Source organism: Bidens hawaiensis, unplaced genomic scaffold, assembly GCF_021521415.1.
Source record: "Bidens hawaiensis isolate Kalapana, Puna unplaced genomic scaffold, B.hawaiensis_p1.1 tig00020329_1, whole genome shotgun sequence".
In the NCBI taxonomy this organism is placed as follows: Eukaryota; Viridiplantae; Streptophyta; class Magnoliopsida; order Asterales; family Asteraceae; genus Bidens; species Bidens hawaiensis.
The window spans coordinates 211,918-233,812 of record NW_027493092.1 but is presented as its reverse complement, the minus strand read 5'-3'; the positions used below and the strand labels follow the sequence as shown (position 1 = coordinate 233,812).

Here is a 21,895-nt window from a genome sequence, read left to right as displayed (position 1 = left end):
TTTATAAAGAGATTACCTTAATCAAAAATAAGTGAGACGTCATTGTCAATGGGTTTGCCAGAGGTCCATTTTAGCAGATCACTAAATGCACCACTATCTTCCACTGCCTAGAACCACGTCAGAATCTTCAGCTAAAGCTCACCCTTTTCCTATATAAGCCATCATTCAATGTATCTGAGTATCCTCCTCTGAACTCTTCCTTTACACTTCACCATGAGAAACTGGTTTCTGGCCGAGCCTAAGGTTAAATCGATCGATAACTTTGCAGGAAGCTTCACTGATATATGGCGAGATTTCAGGGTTTTGATGGTAATTCCACCATTGACGGTTGCTCTCTATATTTGTGTGGTGATGTCCGTGATGATGTTCATTGAGCGAGTCTACATGACTGTTGTGGTTATGTTGGTTAAAATCATGGGCAAAAAAAGATACACTCGGTATAAGTTGGAAGCCCTGAAAGAAGATTTAGAGCAGAACAGACGTTACCCCATGGTTCTGGTTCAAATACCGATGTACAATGAAAAAGAGGTGCACATGTTTAATTTAATATCCGGATTATGTCTGTTCGGTGCATATACTTCATAGCATAATTACAGAAATCTAAAGGCAGGATATTATGCCATCATTTTATTGTTAAAAACTTTAGGGATGATTTTGACAGTGACAAACAACATAAGAAAGATGGCTTAGCAATGAATATCTAGAATTCCCATAAAAAGCAGTACAAAATATAATATCATTTACGGTTAATACTTTTATGTTTGTGAAAAATATCTTAATTATGAGATTTAGCTTACTTCCATACAATACACCATCTAATTCTTATCAGGTCTACAAACTCTCCATCGGATCTGTGTGTTCGCTTACATGGCCATCTGACCGCCTCATTGTTCAGGTTCTTGATGACTCCACCAATCAATTCCTAAGGGTACCCTCCCCCTCTCTACACTTAATAACACTCTAAGATAAAATTATCTATTTGCTAAGTGAATCAGTAATTATATGCAGAAACTGGTAGAATCGGAGTGCAAAAAGTGGATAGAGAGAGGAGTGAATGTCAAATATGAAACCAGAAACAACAGAAATGGATACAAAGCCGGTGCTCTTCGTGAAGGTTTAAATAAAGATTATGTGACTGATTGCGAATTTGTAGTCATATTCGATGCAGATTTCCAACCAGATAAAGATTTTCTTTGGAGAAGTGTACCTTATCTTCTTGAAAATCCAGAACTGGCTTTGGTGCAGGCGAGATGGAAATTCGGTAAAGCTTACTAATTCCTCTCATATTCCCTATTTTATCCCCACCCAATCGAGATATACACTCACTTATCACGGTTAGTTTGGATTATACTATAACTAGACCATGTTTTGTTTAGTAAATGCTAATGAATGCATCATGACTCGGCTCCAAGAGATGTCACTTGCCTATCATTTTGCTGTTGAGCAAGAAGTGGGCTCTTCAACTTGTCAGTTTTTCGGGTTCAATGGTAAAACAGAATTCAAAAGTCTGCTTATACATAAGGGTGTAAACGAGCCATCTGCCTCGTGAGATATTTGTGATTGGCTTGCTAAAAGCTCGAATCGATTCAGGCTTAAACAAGCTCGAGCCTACAAACAAGCATGTTTAATAAAGGAGACCGAGCCTAAAAACAAGCTTGCTTAATAAACAAGCCCGAGCCTAAACATGCCTTTTACACACACACACACACACATATATATATAATTTAATATATTAAATATGCGTTTATATAATAATTATAATGATATATAAAATTATGATAAAAATAACAAAACAATATATTTTACGTTATATATATAGTTACGAAATGTATATAAATTAATTAATAAATAATAAACGAGCCAATCTCGAGTTCTCATGAATTAAACGAGCCCGGCTCAGATTGTTTACACCTAACCCCTTACATAGATTCTGAGAACTTTTTTGTAAGACGTTAATGAAATTTTTGTGACATTAGGGACTGCGGGTGTATGGCGTATAAAAGCAATTGAAGATGCAGGTGGCTGGAAAGATAGAACCACAGTAGAGGATATGGATCTTGCAGTTCGGGCCAGCCTCAAGGGGTGGAAATTTCTCTTTGTTGGAAACTTAGAGGTGAGTTGTGGTGTTGAATCACTTGAATATTAAACTATTTTCATCAAACTAATATTCTAACCTATAGGTCAAAAACGAACTCCCGAGTACCTTCAAAGCCTACCGATATCAACAGCATCGCTGGTCATGTGGGCCCGCAAATCTGTTCAAAAAGATGTTCAAAGAAATCATCTTGTGTGAGGTATAATCGTATAACTAATGAATGAACCTTTTCTTTTTTCCTCATAACCTTTAAAAATGATTAAACATGCCTACTCTATTATGCAGAGAGTGTCCTTTTATAAGAAGTTTCATGTCCTGTACGCATTCTTCTTTGTAAGGAAGATAATAGCACACTGGGTCACCTTTTTCTTTTATTGTGTGGTCATCCCAATAACCATCATGGTTCCAGAAGTTAAACTTCCAAAACCAGTTGCCATATATATTCCGGCAACAATCACCATTCTGAACTCAGCATGCACCATAAGGTCATTGCATCTTATCGTCCCCTGGATCCTGTTTGAAAACGTGATGTCGTTTCATCGATCCAAAGCAGCAATTATAGGTCTCCTGGGCGCCAACCGAGTCAACGAATGGGTCGTGACTGAAAAGCTTGGAAATTCAACTAAACCACAAAGCAGTATCAGCAGACCATCGCCTACTACTACCAGAACAACTCGGTCACATCTTGGAGAAAGGTAAGTAAGTCACTATGAACAAACCTTGATCACGTTTTAATTATAATAATAATGCTAAGAATTTGAAATGACAAACAGGCTTCACTTCGCGGAGCTGATAATGGGATTGAGCCTGGCGTATATAGCTTGCTATGACATGATATTTGGGAAGGATAATATGTATATATATCTGTTACTGCAATCATGTGCTTTCTTTGTTGTAGGAGTTAGATATGTAGGCATATCCACCCTAAACTAGTGTGCGTGTTTTCCTGAATAAAGTTGTAGGCTATCTATGTATTATAGTTTAATTTGGTTCTAATGCATAGTCTAAAAATTAGGGAAAACAAAATTGAAAGCAGAAGCCCAAAAAAGAGATGTGTTATGAGGATTATTGACCTAACTAAAAGTAGAGCATAAGTTGGATGAATTTGGTCAATTAGAGTAGGAAGGTATGGATAGTGATTGGTGTGAATAGAATAGAATGAAAATGTGAAATAAAGTAACATATGAACGGTGATTGAAATGAATATGATCCTTACCGATTGCTGCTGCTGCTGCAGGAATGAATCCGTGATTTTGAGAAAGAATAGAATTGATCGGATTCCTTATATTATATTATACTGAGTGTATCTGTTCTTGCCCGCAATCATTCACCAAGGATATGAGTTTCTACTGATTTTGATTGAGAGATAATGCATTGAAGGTACGCCTTAAATAGGAGGACGATGATGCTGACATGGCTCTAGCGGTGCATTAAGAAAGGATAGCTCTTAGCCTTTTAGGTGTGAAACAGATGATTCGGTTTGGTTTGGTTTGGTTTGGTTTGGTTCGGTTCGGTTTAATCAGGTAATGCGGGATTATTTTTATTCATAAATCTAAACATAAGTTAAAATTCCTCTTATCATTAAGAAAACACATTTACTAATCCACCCGGCTACAAGTTTTTTAATGGATCAACCCGTTAACTATAATTTAATAACAGCAAACCAAACATCTACTCAATTCATGTCTTATATTCTCATTCATTTATATTTATTTATCTGCTTAAGTATCATGGAATGAGATTACTACTTAAGCACTTCAACAAGCTTAGTTTGGCAGGCTAGTTAGACCATGTATAGCGCTAAAAGTCCCCCCCCCCCCTATGTGTTACGACACGTGATGTTCCAATTAGCAACGAGATTTTTTACAAAAAAGTGATGCAGAGATAAAAGGTTCCTTGAGTCATTACTCCTACCACCAAACCCTCTCCCCCATTAGCACTTTGTACAAAACACCTAAACCAAAAAGCCCACCAAAAACGCCCAAGGACGGTGTTCCCTGGCGTTTTAAGGCTTTTTCCCACACCACAATGACCCACTATGTTTATTCTTATTATTTACAAAACAGTTTGTACACTACCAACAATGATCGTTAGCTATTTTTCCTAATGTTGCCCGTTCTGGAGCCTTTTATCAAGCGTCATAGGCCGAGTCACCAACCAAAAAAGGCACCAAGCCACCCACCACCTAGTTATTGCCAGCGCCATTCGTTATTAACCTTCCTGCGCCATTCCTATGGCAGTGCCATCCCTTCTTGGTGAGTGGGGTCCACTTCAAACTCGCCAATCATGTGGAAATACACACACATTTATTTACTTTTTATAACCTTTTCTTTTATTTTAGTGTTAATGGCCATTTTCCTCCTTGTGGTTTGCTACGTTCGCCACTTCAGTCAAAAGTTTGAAATTTTGTCAATTTTGTCCTTATAGTTTTAAACATTAGCCAATTACGTCCCATCCAACTATGCCATTAGTTTAAGGGTATTTTTGTCTTTCTCATGTTTATTTTTAGTTAATAGTCGTTTTCGTCCTTGTGGTTTGATACTTTTGCTACTTCAGTCCAGAGTTTGAAATTTTATCAATTTAATTTTTAATTTAGTTTAGTTTTTTTTTTCTATAACCCCTAAGAGCGGAATCCAAGCCCAAAACCATCGAACATCGACCAAAACAGGTCTACATTTACTCTGTCGACAACAATAATCATACACCCACCCCCCGGTATTTAGTTTCTAGCCATTTCCTAAACTCTCTCCCTATGGTGGAACTCATTGGTAAAGTGGTCAGGGCAATTCCCTGAAACCGTACTATACCGAAAAAAATAAAATCGTTTCTTTGGTTAATTATTTAGGGTTTAGAGATTAAGGGGGTGTTTGTTTTTTCTTCAAACATCTTCAAGGGAGCTAATGTCTGCACGCGCGTAGACATTACCCTTGAAGACTGTTTGTTTTTTTTCTTAAAACAGATCTTAAGTTATCTTCTTTCATCTTAAAAGAAAAGCAAAGAAATCTTGCTTAAAACATCTTCGCAAAAAAATCATACTCTTATCCCTTTGAAGCCACCCTCTCATCCACTCCTCCCACCACCGTCCGCCACCACCACCCACCGTACGCCACCACCACCATCCCCCACTGCCACCGTCCACCACCATCCACCGCCACTACCCACCGTCCGCCGCCACTACCAGCATCCACCACCACTACCCATCGTCCGCCACCACCACCACCACCACCATCCATCACAGCCACCACCAATCACCACCGTCCACCACCCACCACAACCGTTCATCACCACCACCACCCACTGTCGGACGCCATCACCGTCAACTACCACCGTCCACCACCCACCAAAACCGTCCATTACCACCACCCACTGTCCACCACCACCATCCATCGCCACTACCCACCGTCCGCCGCCACAATTTTATTATTATATTTTCTATGTAACTTGAATAAATGACTTCTATCTTGTGAGATAAGTTTGACAGTTATGCAGACAGTATCAGCTTATAAAAACAAACAGTCTTATATTTTCAGCTTGCAGATCTTCAGACCACATCTTCAGTTGCAGACATGAAAACAGATGAAATCAGCTTGCAGACAGTTTATGTCTGCAAAAACAAACAGCACCTAACATATCGTAGCAAACATCTTGGTCGAAATCAACATCAGGAGGTCGAATATCCCGCATTTCCATGTTTGCTCAAGAAATCGATACACTAAATCGCATGTGTATTCTTCAAATCGTAATGTTGTTCTTGAATACGTTGAATTCAACCCTAGAAAACAAACTGCATCAAAATAATGGTATAGCCGGTGTTATTAACAAAAATTAAGCTGTTTGGAGCATCGTTTCGAGTTGAATTTTACATCAATTGACTCGTATCCTCCTTACGATAAAAACCTCATTTTCAAATTCGGAAAAAACTTAACGTCGTTAAGTTTTTTTTTAACGGGGGACCATTGATAGCCAATTTTTTAAAATTTAGGACCACCAGTGACAATAAACGAAGTTGGGATTATTATCGGCCAATATTATATAGTTGGGATTATTAAAATCCAATTTGCCTTAAAAGAAATTATTTTTATATTATTTAGTTCGTTAAGTATTAAGAAACATATTTTCTTGCTCGGACGGAACACGTGAATTCTCAGGACCGCCACTGCATATTAGTTTTCTGAAAGCTAAAATGTTGTATGAGAAAGATGCTTGTAGCATTGCTAATCTCCTTCTTACGTAACGTTGATGATAAGATCGCTTGATGAGACAGTTGGCAAACACAATGAAAATTCATGTGCTACATATTAATATACCAACCAAAAATAGATGTATTTTAACCAAAAATAGATGTAAGTTATTCACCCCCTTACGTGAGCGTTGAAATGATGAAACAAAATTCTCAATTATAACAAGGTTCCAGTTAGGGGTGTTCAGATTTCGATTCGCATTCAAAACATTCAAAATTCGATTCGATTTGAATTCGATTATTAAGATTCGAATTCGGTTTTAAAAAATTCGAATTCGAGTATGTTAATTGAATACGAATCGAATACGAATTTATGATTCGATTCGATTCGAAATTCGAATTCAAATTATATATGCATATATGTATATATATAATATTTTTTTATTTATGTCAAATCCATAAATAATAAATGTCCATTACAAATTATTAAACCCAATATGCCATATTATTATTTCCTAGCCTATACTAATGTGGATGTTATTTACTTCTCGTTTTAAATATTTTGAATTTATGTTATTTATAATTTAGTTTTGAATTTATTATCATGTGATATTGTAGCTACTTTAAATTTATATGTTTCTTTTGCAATTATGATTATGGTTTTCGAATTTTTGGCATAGAAAACTTGAGTTAGATTGTATTTATTCGAATTAAAATCGAATTTATTCGAATTCGAATTTCAAATACGAATTTGAATCGAATTTCGAATTGGGCATATAATAAGAATACGAATCGAATAGTTCAACTTTTAATCGAATACGAATACCGGAAAAAAACAATTATTCGAATTATTCGATTCGATTTAACTTGAAAATTCGTTATTCGATTCGATGAACACCCCTAGTTCCAACAAGCCACCTCATGTCCTTATCTCAATTCCCTTCCTATATTTTCCCCTCAATTAAAATTACCACACCATTAAACTAATTGAAATCTATAGTATGACTAGCATGCTTAAAGAAACCATACCATATATATTAGCCAAAATATCAAATTATAGCATTTTGTGTATTAATACAATCGACCATGATTCTTATAATTAAACCTGACGAGCTGCTCTAAGCATGAACATATCACATAACTGGTTTACTTAAACCCGTTTGAACCATCTTCGTTTAGAAACCAAAAAATCAAGTAATGATTGAACTGAATTTCAATATTATTTATTGCAAAATTTTATTTCCTCAGCCCTGCTTGCGGTGCGCACATATAATGTATATATGTGTGAACCCTTGGGTAGGCAAAAGTAAAATTGCACTAATTTTGACGTTATTTTACTAATCACGTGAAAAAAAACGTTAAAAGTGGCGGAAGGTTAATCAGGCATCATGTGGTGGCGTTGATAGCCGAAAGACAAGGGCACATGCACCAATCAGCCGGTGTCCCGATGATTGAGTGTTATGTGTCTTATGTCCAAGGCTTGATTCAAAACTACTATCGAGCCGGGGGTCTCACCGGAAGCAGCCTCTCTATCCCTATGGGATAGAGTAAGGCTGTCTACATCTTACCCTCCTCAGACCCTACCATAGCATTGCTATTGGTGGGATATACTGAGTACGATGATGATGATGATGATGATGCAAAATTTTATTTCCTAATTCAATTTTTTTTATAAAAATTATTACAAGGCCCAATTTCTTTTATATTTTATTTATTTCAGGTTACACATCTTATACACAAAATAATAAATCAGTTCAACATTTAATTAGTAAAACACAAACTTTAAAATTTAAAGTTTTAAAATTAAATTTTCTTGGAACAATCTATCATGTCACTGCAATTGTATGCATCGACGGTAAATTGAAAAAGGTGATACATAAAGAAAATACTACACTATTAATATATATAGAATAAAATCATTTTATAAACGTAACCTAATGGAATGACCTCTTATTTCATTTAGCAACCAACGAGCACACTTATCAATCAACCTTTGAACGCGCCTTTTATATTTGATACCACATGGGTGCAAACACAATCCCGAACTAAAGAAGATCTAGACTCAGATCTAAAGGAATATCATCCAACTGACACCAACAAGCATTAAACTGCAAAACACCATCATTTACGCAAAACACGATCATAGGAATGTGCCAGAAAACGTGGTATTCAATTTTATTCTAAGGAACAGTTCATTGAAGATCAAATGATTGAACTGATATGAACAAACCAAACAATTACAAACTACTTGAAATAGAATTACATTATATATAATCGTAGATGAGCAGACGACTCTCATCGTATTGATTAACGATGAATACGAACAAGAAGAATAAAATTGATTGTGATGAACGGCAATGACGAACCGAGGAGGAGCCGACTGTATACAGGCAGGCGACAACGGTAAAGGGTCAAATATGCAAAGACAAGAAAGAAGGTTAAAACAATGGATTATGAAATTGAAAAGAGCACATATAATTTTAACAGAATGCATACCAGAGTTGTTTTTTTATAAATTATCCCTAAAAAGAATCAGGGGAGTTTGTTAGACCAAATAACAAATATTTGACCATTAAAAGATGCATGAAAAACAAATCCCATAAACTTTAAATGTGCCCTCTCGTCAATCGCGAGTGGTAATTAAGTGTTTCCAAAGGCAAAATAGATTTAATTTCATAAACATATATGCAAATTTCAGAGCAGATATCTTATAAAGGTTGGCTACCGCTATAAACATTGTTAGGGTAGGAAATGCTAAACATAAGCAGACTGTACACCAGGACAACCTAGGGATGCGCACAAGCTGAGCTGAGCTGAAGTTCGAGCTTTAGCTCGATTCATTCCAAGGTTTGTGTCTAAAATTCGACCTCATTGTTTATTATATAACTAATAATTTATTATGATTTAACAAGAATTAACACAAGATTAGTGCTAAAACTTGAGAACTTTAGAAAATTTGGAAAATAAAGAAAGTAGTGAAATGTATCACTTATGAATGTGTATGTATAAGGTGCATTTTCTCCTTTATATTAAGCTCATATTTATATACTACAAAAGATTAACTTTTTCTCTAGACAAGGTTAATTATTTGATGGAGATGTAGTATGGTACATTATCAATAAGTTTGACAAAGAGCTCATCCACTTGCTTGATAAATCTAGATGGTAAATCTTGATCTTGTAAATAAATATTCATAACATAAATTAATTTATATGCGTATAGTCGTATATAATTGTTTTTATATGAGTTTATAAAACTTTATATATTACAAAATATATATATATATATTATTAGTTATTTTTGTCATAATTTCATGTAAATATATTCTGTATTATACAAATAAGAAATCCTATATTTATATAAATATATATTAAGAAAGATAGACTAGCGATACCAGACAAGCTTAATATTTGACGCTCTCTCGGGCTCATTTAAGCTTGGCTCGATTTGAGGTTTTAGTGAGCTTATTTCAAATAGTTCACAAACTGCTTGACTTGTTTACATCTTTAGAACAATTGTATATGATAACAAAATGGTCTGTTGAAGTAACCCTGCAGCAATACATTGAAAAAGTGAGTAACAGATGGCACACCAGTGGCAACAGTAAAATGTATTGCGGTTATGGACAGCAATGGCAATATTTCTCTACCTTCTTTGCCCAAACTAACCACCAAAGTATTTGTAAACTGCGACCCATTTACACAAAATAGGTTCGGTTATGTTTCATCACTAATAAGTTAGGCAAAAAATATCTAGCTAAAAAGAAAATGAGTCGAGTGAATTGAAGTATTGAACATCTCAAATGATCTCAAAACGCATAAAAAGTAGGACAAATGATTGAATATAGTAATAATACAGTTTTCTTAAACATATTTAACACATTGAATATCTATAACTGACTTAAGAAAAATGCTTTAGGGTCATTCCAAACCACCCCGACATGTTTCAAGCAATAAGCAACAGTTAATTGTACCAAAGAAGCTTGTACATCGGTGTGGACGTAAAGTGAATTCGTTAACTGCTATCCCTTAGCTTTACAGCACACATCAAACATTAAGCAATCAAGCAAAATCTTGATATAAGTTTCCATAAACTTAACCTATTTACCCCCTATTCCTACAGATAGAAATGCTTCTTTTAATTTGGGCACTTTTAAGCTAATGCTAATAATAACGTTGACTGTTAGCCATACACATATAAGCAATTATTAACCCAATTTGATGTGTTTTTTTAGTTTATCAAGCTAATATTGCCTGTTTGCTAATGGGATTGATCATAGTCAGTTAGTCCAGCAAGGTAACCATTAAATGCTCTTAAAGAATCTAATTCACATCTAAGTATTTTTATTACACCAAGTGTGAAGTAATACAATAAAAGTCTCCGTGGACTAAAGCACATATAGAAGGAACCTAAACCAATATCAAAAAGCAAAGGCTAACAAAAATATGAAATTACCCAAAAAGATGGAAGCTTTACATAAATTATATTCATATGAGCTGAGGTCTAGAATAAAAATTAGATTGAAACAACTTAGAATCATATATAATTTGAAGGTGTATTCGTTTTTATTATCATCTTTTGGTTGCTGCCGGTCCCAACTAAGGAATTGGCTACTGACGGTCCCAACTTTTAACGTATTTGTTCCAATGGTCCGCGACCTCAATAATTGGGCTTTTACTAGAAAAAGGTTCCTAAAGGTCCAATCTAAGGTTATAAAGATGTTTGGGACGAGAATGTTATGAGTTTTCCTGCCAAAAACGTTTTTCTGGCAACCTGTAAGTAACGAAGTTAGGATTCTATTAGTAGCGGATCGTTGGGAACAAATACGTTAAAAGTTGGGACCATCAGCAGCCAATTCGTTAGTTGGGACCAGCATAGACCGAAAGATGATAGTTGAGATTAATGAAAACTAATACACCTAATTTGAATTTACAATTTTTTTGTATGAATCTATTTATGTCTACTATTAATCATGAAGAATATCTCAACCAAGTATGTATTCTTTAGAAAAATGGTTCACCTTCCAATATCAAGCATACCCATAGTCCCATAATTACATATCAACTCCTAAAGGCTAAAATATTTGATGGTACGAGAGAGATACATGTAGCATTCCTTATCACCTACTTACAAGTGACGTTGATGATAAAATCGCTTGAAGTGACAACTGACAAATAATACGAAAAATAAAACCTTTGATGGCGTTATACAACGTGAACACAAAATTTATGTATTACACATTGATAAAGGCAAATTGGATTTTAATAATCCCACCTTTTTGTAGTTGGCCGATAATAATCCCACCTCAAAGAAAATTCTTGTCACCAGTCCAACCTTTCGCCCTTTTTTTTCTCATTGGACCCTATTATAAAAAACTTAAGAAGTTTTTTCCAAATTTCAAGCCAACGTTTTAGGCTTTTGATCAAGAAGATACAAGTCGACTGATGTAAACTTATCTCGAACGATGCTCCAAACGGCTTGATTTTTGTTAATTAGAAGTTTAAACACCTTAATTGAAGCAACGTTTCAAGGTAAGATTTACAACAATCAACTCATATCCTCCTTCCGATCAAAAACACTAAAACATCGGTTTGAAATTCGAAAAAACGTAACGGAGTTAAGTTTTTTTGTTAACGGAGTCCAATGAGAAAAAATAAGGCGAAAGATGGGACTAGTGGCAAGAATTTTTTGAGGTGTGATTATTATCGGCCAACTGCAAAACCGTGAGATTATTAAATCCAATTTGCCCATTAATAATATCAACCAAAAATAGATGTATGCTACCCACCCCTTACGTGAGCATTGAAAAACGCAATGAAACTTGTCAATTACGACAAGATTCCAGCAAGTCATTTTAAACAATTCTTTTTAAAATTTCACTCTCAGATTCATCACCATTAGTATTAACACACCATTAGCCTGATTAAAATCAATATGTGACTAGCATGCACAAGAAACAATAATACATTACCAAAAATATGGATTTAAAAAATCAATTAGTAAAGAGATTCAGGATTTATTACCTTAATCAGAAATAAGTGGCTTGAATGTAGTCAACGTCATTGTCGGTCAATTTGCCAGGTGGCCCGCTTTTAGCAGGTTCAATTCATGCACCACTATCTTCCACCGCTAAAGCCACGTCAGCATCTTCAACTAATGCTCCCACCTTCTTCTATTTAAGGCATAGCTTCAATATATCTGAGTATCCTCCTTTGAACTCTTTCTGTGCACTTTCACCATGAGAAACTGGCTTCTAGCCGAGCCTAAGGTTAAATTGGTCAATGATTTTGCAGGGAGTTTCACAGATATGTGGCGAGACATGCAGGTCATCATCATCGTACTCAGTATATCCCACCAATAGCAAAACTATGGTAGGGTCTGAGGAGGGTAAGATGTAGGCAGCCTTACCTCTACCCCACAGCGATAGAGAGGCTGCTTCCGGTGAGACCCCCGGCTCGATAGTAGTTTTGCATCAAGCCTTGGACATAAGGCACATAGCACTCAATCATCGGGACACCGGCTGATCGGTGCATGTACCCTTATCTTTCAGCTATCAACGCCACTACATGATGCCTGATTAACCGTCCGTCACTTTTAACGTTATTTTCACGAGATTAGTAAAATAACGTCAAAAATAGTGCAATTTCACTTTTGCCCACCCGAGGGTTCACACATATATACATCATATGTGCGCACCGCAAGCAGGGCTATGGCGAGACATGCAGGTCACAATGGTTATTCCGCCATTGATGGTTGCTCTCTACATATGTGTGGTTATGTCCATAATGATGTTTATTGAACGCGTGTACATGACAGTTGTGGTCATCTTGGTGAAGTTTATGCGCAAAAAAAGATACACTCAGTATAAGCTGGATGCCTTGAAAGAAGATTTGGAGCAGAACAGGCGTTACCCCATGGTGTTGGTTCAAATACCTATGTTTAATGAAAAAGAGGTAAACATAAATATCTGTTCGGTGCATATACCTCAACATAATTAGAAAAATCAAATGAATATCAAGAAATCCCATATAAAGCACTACAAAAGATACTATTATTTACAGTTAATGTTTTATGTTTGTGAAATATACTAACTTACATTCTTATCAGGTCTACAAACTCTCTATTGGATCTGTGTGTTCACTGACATGGCCATCCAACCGTCTAATTGTTCAGGTTCTTGATGACTCCACCAATCAGTACCTAAGGGTATCCCCTCTCCCCTATAGTCTACACATAAAGGGTATCTGTTTACTAAGTAAATCAGCAATTATGTGCAGAAAATGGTGGAATCAGAGTGCAAAAGGTGGATAGAGAGAGGAGTGAATGTGAAATATGAAACCAGAAACAACAGAAACGGATACAAAGCCGGTGCTCTTCGTGAAGGTTTAAAAAAAGATCATGTGACCGATTGCGAATTTGTAGTCATATTTGATGCAGATTTCCAACCGGATGAAGACTTTCTTCGGAGAAGTGTGCCTTGTCTTCTTGAAAATCCAGAACTGGCCAGATGGAAATTCGGTAAGGCCTACTCATTTCTCTTGTATTTACTATTTTACTCCTACCTAGAAATTTAATTTTCAGATTATACTATAGCTAACACATGTTTTGTTTAGTAAATGCTAATGAATGCATCATGACTCGGCTCCAAGAGATGTCCCTCGCCTATCATTTTGCTGTTGAACAAGAAGTGGTTGTCAATTTTTCGGTTTCAACGGTAAGACAGAATTCGAAAGTTTCTTCACATAAAGGGGTGTAAATGAGTCATACCGCTCGTGAGTTGGCTTGTTAAAAGTTCAAATCAAGACGAACTTAAAGCGAGCCTAAAACTAAGCTTGTTCCGTAAACAAGCCCAAAAACGAACTCAAGTTGGCTCACGAGCCTAAACATCCCTTTTTATATAACTTTAATTGAATATTTAATATATATATATATATATACAAAAATAATTATTATATATAAAATTATGATAGAATATAACTAAATAATATCTATTATGCTTATCTAAACTCGCTAACTATAAATATACACAAAAGAAATTTGATATGAGGTAATTAATAAACAAAAATGAGCCATGCTCGAGCTTCAAGATTACTCACAAGTCGAGCTCGAGCTTTAGAATAGAGCTTGAAACGAGCTAAAGCTCAGGCTTGGCACGGCTCGCCCGTTTCGTTTACACCTAACACCCCTACTGGCCAACACACATTGATTCTAAGAATTTACTGAGCTCGAACCTAGAAATAAACGAGCCCGAGCTTCACTTATTAAGCCAGAGCTAGCTCGCGAGCCTAAGCAAGCCTTTTTTATATAAATTTTATTTAATATAAATACATAAGATAATAATTATAATATAAAAAACTATGACAAAAATAACTAAACAACATATTATATTATATATAAAAATTTTCAATACACATGTATATAAAAATATTTAAAATGCATATAAATGAATTAATAAATAATTAACGAGCCAAGCTCAAGCTTTGGAAACAAAGCTAGAAATGAAATGAGCCGAGTTCGAGCTCAAGCTTGAAGGAGCTCAAGCTCGGCCCGGCTCGGCCCGGCTTGTTTACACCTAACGCCCCTACAGTCAAATAGATTCTAAGAGATCCTTTTAAAGATGCAAATGGAATTTTTATGGCATTAGGGACAGCCGGTGTATTGCGTATAAAAGCAATTGAAGATGCTGGTGGCTGGAAAGATAGAACCACTGTGGAGGACATGGATCTTGCAGTTCGTGCCAGCCTCAAGGGGTGGGAATTTCTCTTTGTTGGACACCTAGAGGTGAGCTGTGGTGTCGAATCACTCGAATATTAAATTATTTTCATCAAACTAATATTCAAATCTATAGGTAAAAAATGAACTCCCGAGTACCTTCAAAGCCTACCGATATCAACAGCATCGTTGGTCATGTGGGCCCGCTAATCTGTTCAAAAAAATGTTCAAAGAAATCATTTTGTGTGAGCTATAACTGTATAGCTAGTGAATGAACCTTTTCTTTTTCCTAATAACGTTTAAAATGATTAAACATGTCTACTCTATTATGCAGAGAGTGTCCTTATATAAGAAGTTTCATGTCTTGTATGCATTCTTCTTTGTAAGGAAGATAATAGCACACTGGGTCACCTTTTTCTTTTATTGTGTGGTCTTCCCAATAACCATCATGGTCCCAGAAGTCAAACTTCCAAAACCAGTTGCCATATATATTCCGGCAACAATCACCATTCTGAACTCAGCATGCACCATAAGGTCATTGCATCTTAGTGTCCCCTGGATCCTGTTTGAAAACGTGATGTCGTTTCATCGATCCAAAGCAGCAATTATAGGACTCCTGGGCGCCAACCGAGTCAACGAATGGGTCGTGACTGAAAAGCTTGGAAATTCAACTAAACCACAGAGCAGTATTAGCAGACCACCACCTACTACTACTAGAACAAGTCGGTCACCTTTTGGAGAAAGGTAATTAAGTCACTATGAGCAAACCTTGATAACGTTTTAATGATAATAATAATAATAATAATTTGTAATGACAAACAGGCTTCACTTCGCGGAGCTGATAATGGGATTGTGCCTGGCATATATAGCTTGCAATGACATGAGATTTGGGAAAGATAATATGTATATATATCTGTTACTGCAATCATGTGCTTTCTTTGTTGTAGGCATTGGATATATCGGTATATCCGCCCCCAACTAATTAGTTTGTTACTTTGTTTTCCTGAATAAAGTTGTTGGCTATCTATGTATGTTATAAACAAAGTGTATAACATTATAGTTTAATTTGGTTATAATTCAGAGGCTAAAAATTGGGGAAAACAGAACACAGAAATTAAATTCAAAACAGAAGCCCTAAAAACAGATGTGTTATGAGGAGTATTGGCCTAAAAGTAGCATAAGTAGGATTCTTAGGTCACTTAGAGTAAGGCATGGATAGTAATTGCTCTGAATACAATCAAAATGTGAATTAAAGTAACACCAATGAGCATATCAGTGGCTATTGAAAGGGATAGCCTTACCAAATGGTTCCAGCCGAAAGTCAGCTGTCTCAAGCCTCAAGGGTCTCGATTACAATTGTTTGATCAAAATAAAAGTCTACCTGACAATGAAATCATCATCATCGTACTAATTATATCCACCAATAGCAAAGTTATGGTAGGGTCTGAGAAGGGTAAGGGTAAGATGTAGGCAACCTTACCTTTACCTCTACCCTGTAGGAATAAAGAGGCTGCTTCCAGTGAGATCCCCAGCTCGAAATCTAGATCCTAATTTATACTATATAGATGAAAACAACAACCATACCCAGTAAATCCCACCAATAGCTAGCTATCAGTAGGGTTAATTATATTCAACTTGAGTAACCATCTGTAATATATAGGGAAAATCGAATGCACGATATGTACCATCGCAACGAAACAGATACAAATATAGCTATAAATTAGTCCTCTTAAATAGGGGTGTTCAAAAAAATCCTGATCCGAAACCGAACCCGAAATATGCGAAAATCGGTATCCGAAATTTTGGATATCCGAAAAATCGGATATCCGAAAACTGGATAATACGAATTTTCGGATTCGGATTCGGATTCGGATTCGGATGTCAATTTCTAAAAAAACCGGATAATCGGATTATCCGATATCCGAAAATTAAAAAATAAAAATAAATAATAAATATTATAAGTTATAACTTAATTTTAGGGTTTCCCTTCCCATTATAAATTTTCTATTTTCCACTTCGCTGCCTCCCATCGCCTTCGCCGTAGCTCTCCATCGCTATATGTTTGGCAAAACTAGCTGAAAGCTTGTAGCTGGAAGCTAGAAGCTGGTAGCTGTAACTGGTAGCTGTTAACTGTAGCTTTTCAGACATATTTAGGTGTTTGGCAGAGTACCTGGAGCTTTTTAGATATATTTAGGTATTTGGCAGAGTAGTTGGAGCTTTTTAATAAAACTAATTAGGTGCCAGCGCAGTGCGACGGAGTGCGCGCGCAACCTAACATCAACCGCATAATCAGTGTCGGTACGTGATTCACTTGATATTAGTGCACGCATAACCCGAATGCAGACATGTACCTTGTGCAAAGGCAGTAAGCGTGTAGTCGGTGGCGAAAATTAATAAACAAAGCTAAAACATACAGTAATTTCAAATAGATAATTTTTTAAACCAACCTCTTTTGATCTGAAACCCTTTCCGACCTGACACCGTTTTAATCTGAAACATGTTCTGACTTGGCCCCTTTCGACCCAAAACCGTACCGACACGAACCGAACTAAATTAACCCCTTTTTATCGACTCGTTCCGACCCTTATTTGGTCTTACACATGACCCGAGCTCGTCTGAATCGAGTTTTTGCCAATCATAATCGGTAAAGAAGTATAGCAATATCATACTCAAATTAAAGAGAATAAAATGCTATTTTTTATGATGTAATTTGTTTAAAAAAATATTAACGTGTGAAAAAGTTATGAATTTTTAAAGAGTCATGGGGGTAGTTAGTTTTGAATAAGGGTAAAATATGTAACTATTATATAAATTAACAAAAGTTGATGATAGTTCAAGTACCAAACTTGTAAATTCAAAAGTAAAAGCTTGTAGCTCTTTCTCAAATGCTAGTGGTAGTAGCATTTAAAAATGAGTTTTTTCTCTAAACTTAAAAGTTTGAAGCTTCTTCAACCAAACAAAGCTTTTTATTGAGTATGGGCTTTTTCTTAAAAGCTTGAAACTTGAGGCTCTTAAAAGCTCCTAAAAGCTCTTTACCAAACATACCCAAGAAGGTGATTTGGTTTCCAATTATCCATATCACTTTTTCATAAAAAATAAATAGGTTTTAGTTTGAAAAGTAATGTGTGTGATGACAGCTTTGTTAATGGTTAATTAGCTTTTAGTTTTAAGGTTTGATAACTAATTAGGTTTTGGTTGTTTTTGTGTAGAGTTTACCGTTTCAATGGAAATTCATTCAATACGTTTGTTGAAAAAAAAGATCCATTTTGTGGGAGCATTATACCGAGTGTGATATCCCTAACAAGGTAGAGTTTAATTGTTGACGAACTAATTTTGAAAAGTTTCTTAGAATTTGTTTTGAATGTTTTTGGTTGTTTGAATTTATTCATGAATTTCTTAAATGTGTTTTTTATCTCAATGTTGAAAACTTGGAAAATTGAACACATGTTTAGTTTTAATATATGCATAAACGAATCCTTTTCATTTTTTTAATTCGGATTATCCGTTTCAATAACCGAATCCGTATCTGAAATTTCGGATACGGATTCGGTTATTAATATTCACTATCCGAACTTTTCAGATATTCGATTTTCGGATATCCAAAAGCCGGATAATCCGGTCTTGAGCACCCCTACTCTTAAAGGCTAAAATATCTTAGACCGTGCGTAGCGGGCGTTGGGCGTTGTGTAGGGCCCAAAACACCCCAAAGCGTCGGGAGGGGGCGCTTTGGGTGGGTGGTGCCTTCTACAAACGCCGGATGAGGGAAGGATCTTGGTCAATGATTGGTGGGTGACTTTACTTGTTTTAGTTAATAAAAAAAGTAAAAAAGAAATAAAAATTAGATAATAATTAAAAGGGATTCCATGTGCTACACTATTTTGTGCTAAACTATTTTGTTGTAAAATGTACTTACAGTGATGTGGCATCACATGACGTAAAATGCCTTCATAGGGCTCTATCCGGTCTAATTGTATGAGAAAGATGCATGTAGCATTCCTTATCACCTATTTGATGATAAGATTGCTCGATATGACAGGCTACAGCCGGCAACCTAGATGAAAATATATGCGTTACACATTAATAATACCCACCAAAAATAGATGTATGTTGCTCACTATCTTACGTGAGAGTTGAAATAATACAACGAACTTCTCAATTACAACAAGGTTTCGGCAAAGCCATCTCATGTCCTTATCCCTCTTCCCTTTCTATATTATACCACTCAATTAAAATTATCACACCATTAAACTATTTAAAATTTATAGTGTGATACAATCAACCACGATTCTTATAATCAAACTTGACGAGTTGGTCTGAGCATGAACACATGTTACATAACCGGTTTACTTAACGTTGTTTGAAGTTTGAACCATCCCCGTCTAGAAACCGAAAAATCAAGTAAATGATTGAACTGGATTTCAATATTATTTATTTCAAAATTTTATTTCCTAATTCAATTTTTTTTCTTAGTTCAGCTTTATTTTATTTTATATAAGAATTCTTGCAAGGCAAAATTTCTTCTATATATTATTTATTTCAAGTTACATATTTTATACACGAAATAGTAAATTAGTTCAACATTTTATTAGTTAAACACAAACTTTAAAATTTAAAGTTTTAAAAATTAAATTTTCATGGAACATCTTTTTTTTGTCATTTGTCTATCATATCGCCCGCAGTTGATGCATCAATGGTAAATTGGTAATACAAATCGTGTGCTGCTTTGATGCGATCAACTATTGTTCAACTATAACCAAACAAACATAACCGGTACCAAAAGCCATTAAAATAATCTTGATTTCATAGTAGGTTTATGTTGCACTATGCATTCATAGTCTTACATGTAGGAAACCGTTCGCGTATAAAAATAAAACATTTTTAATAAAATGATTACAATACAAGGAATCAAACATATCTAGGAAAGCAAGTAAATTACAATACGAATTACATCGGAAAAAATCAAAATTACAATACGATTGAAATAAAATAATGCAAGAAAGGTGTAGAAGAAGAATGGTGTCGTAGTCTTTGTGGCCGAGGATCGTGTTTTACACGGGGCCCTTAAAACAAATTCCGAGTCTCTCCCCGTTATGTTTCCCAGGGTACAACGGCCTGAGCAATATGTACTGCCGGGGAGAGCTCTAGCACCCGAATAGTACCTTAAAGAAAATGATAAAGATGATCATGAATGTTGGAATTTTTTAAGGAGAAAGTTGGAGAAAACACAAGAGAGAATGTGTTAATTTTGTGTTTTTTTGTGTGTCTATAACCAAGGAGCTCCCTTGGTATTTATACTAGTAGAAAGTTGAAACCATTCAACCATCATTAACCAAAACTTTATTTTTTTGACCAAATTAAAGGAACCATTAACCAAAACTTTAACTTTTTTGACCAAATTAAAGGACATTTTAATGGCTTTGACTAATTGACTAACAACCTTGAATAAAATAATTCAAAGTTTAAACATATATATATATATTTTTTCACAAAAATTTTCCAACAATCCCCCACATGTGAAAACAAAACTTATTTATTTCCACATATTTTCCAACATCCCCCACATGCGAAAACAAAACTCATTCATTTTCACATTGAGATCAATCCATACATGCAAGTTTCTTAGATTCAATTCAACGGTTGAGCATTGCAGGATAGGTAGGTGTTACCCTTTGAACCTTCCTTTGTGAAGCATACTTAGTCTCTAGCGGTGTGTAGACATGACGTCTTTAAACATACCCCCATTTATGTAGACGACAATACACTTCACACAACACTCTCCCTGGTCTGGCCAACCCCTCACTGTTGTGTCCTATTATGGTCCTGGAACACTAGCCTGGTTCTGCGAGAGCTCTAGGATTTTTGCCCCAAAATCCATTCGAACCGACCCTAGTTCTCTTTCACCTAGGTAATTCTCGCTCGAATCATTAAAAGCAATAGGTTTGTTGATTTCCATAAATCATTAACCTTTATTATGCTTATCCTTACAACATGTGTCACTGATTGGAATGGACTAGGATGCGCACGCACGCAACGCCCTTTAGTTTGGTTTAGGGTACTCCCACAATGACCACCCTTGGTTTCATGATTAAGTTGTCCTATTGAACCTAGATCTTGGAATCTCCAGTCAACTAGGCTAGGTTTCCCTCATGTCCCCTTTTCCCATGGGCTTTAGTCCCATTACTTTTGACGACTTGTTAACTAACTCTTTGCTTAAGCCTTTTGTTAACGGGTCTGCAATGCTATCTTTTGACTTCACATAGTCAATCGTGATAACACCCGTTGTGAGTAGTTGTCATACCGTGTTATGTCTACGTCGAATATTGATGTGCTAAAAGTAGTTTAATAATTATTAACTAAATTAACTAAAAATAAACACTAAGTAATACTCTAGACTCTCTAAAACTCGACTAAACTACTAACCGGCAAGTGAACCGGTCGACTCTAGTAAAGCTAAGTAAGTCCGGATATCGAACCCACGAGACTCTCTAAATTACGTTTATTAGCTAATTAGACTCGACTACAAAACACAACTTATTAATTATATTTGTTTTGGGGGTTTTATTTAAAAATACTAATTTAATACTATAATTAAAAACTAATTAAGAAAACAAGTAATTTAAACGAAAGCAAAAGTTTGGTAATTAAAATAAGATGATGTTGCGAAAACTACCTAGGCTAGAATCCCCTAAATTTCAGTAATGAATTAACCTGGGAAAATATTTAGTTATGGACTGGGATTGTAAAATAGACACTTAAAAGAAAACCCGAGCAGGACCCCTGACCCTTCTCAAGAGACACCTATGGGTTTCTAACAAGTTTTAACGCACACCAGTATTAGAAATCAAGTTCCCTTACGGTCACTTAATTAATTATGATCTAGTTCCTTTATAACGAAATCCTACATTACA

General features: G+C 35.6%; 1 protein-coding gene and 1 pseudogene across 2 annotated transcripts; both read left to right on the top strand.

The window, feature by feature from the left end:
* Window positions 1-201: 201 nt before the first annotated feature.
* LOC143560419 (glucomannan 4-beta-mannosyltransferase 1-like) lies at window positions 202-3,053 on the top strand. The gene is made up of 8 exons (XM_077048725.1): window positions 202-528; window positions 830-928; window positions 1,009-1,261; window positions 1,377-1,487; window positions 1,977-2,113; window positions 2,181-2,294; window positions 2,381-2,790; window positions 2,869-3,053. Exons 1-8 carry the CDS (start codon window positions 214-216, stop codon window positions 3,026-3,028), a joined length of 1,599 nt encoding a protein of 532 aa, XP_076904840.1. The 5' UTR covers window positions 202-213; the 3' UTR covers window positions 3,029-3,053.
* Window positions 3,054-12,513: 9,460 nt separating this feature from the next.
* On the top strand, window positions 12,514-15,969 carry LOC143560418 (glucomannan 4-beta-mannosyltransferase 1-like; annotated as a pseudogene). The gene is made up of 9 exons (XR_013140116.1): window positions 12,514-12,600; window positions 13,001-13,228; window positions 13,383-13,481; window positions 13,553-13,793; window positions 13,889-13,989; window positions 14,920-15,056; window positions 15,124-15,245; window positions 15,324-15,731; window positions 15,810-15,969. The product of XR_013140116.1 is annotated as a glucomannan 4-beta-mannosyltransferase 1-like (transcript).
* The last annotated feature ends 5,926 nt before the right edge of the window (window positions 15,970-21,895 follow it).

What these genes read in the sequence shown, in the direction of transcription:
- LOC143560419 (XM_077048725.1), top strand. Translation starts at nt 214, where the DNA reads ATGAGAAACTGGTTTCTGGCCGAGCCTAAGGTTAAATCGATCGATAAC. An exon ending in CCACCAATCAATTCCTAAGG is followed by an intron (nt 929 to 1,008) that starts GTACCCTCCCCC and finishes AATTATATGCAG; the next exon opens with AAACTGGTAGAATCGGAGTG. An exon ending in CGGTCACATCTTGGAGAAAG is followed by an intron (nt 2,791 to 2,868) that starts GTAAGTAAGTCA and finishes AATGACAAACAG; the next exon opens with GCTTCACTTCGCGGAGCTGA.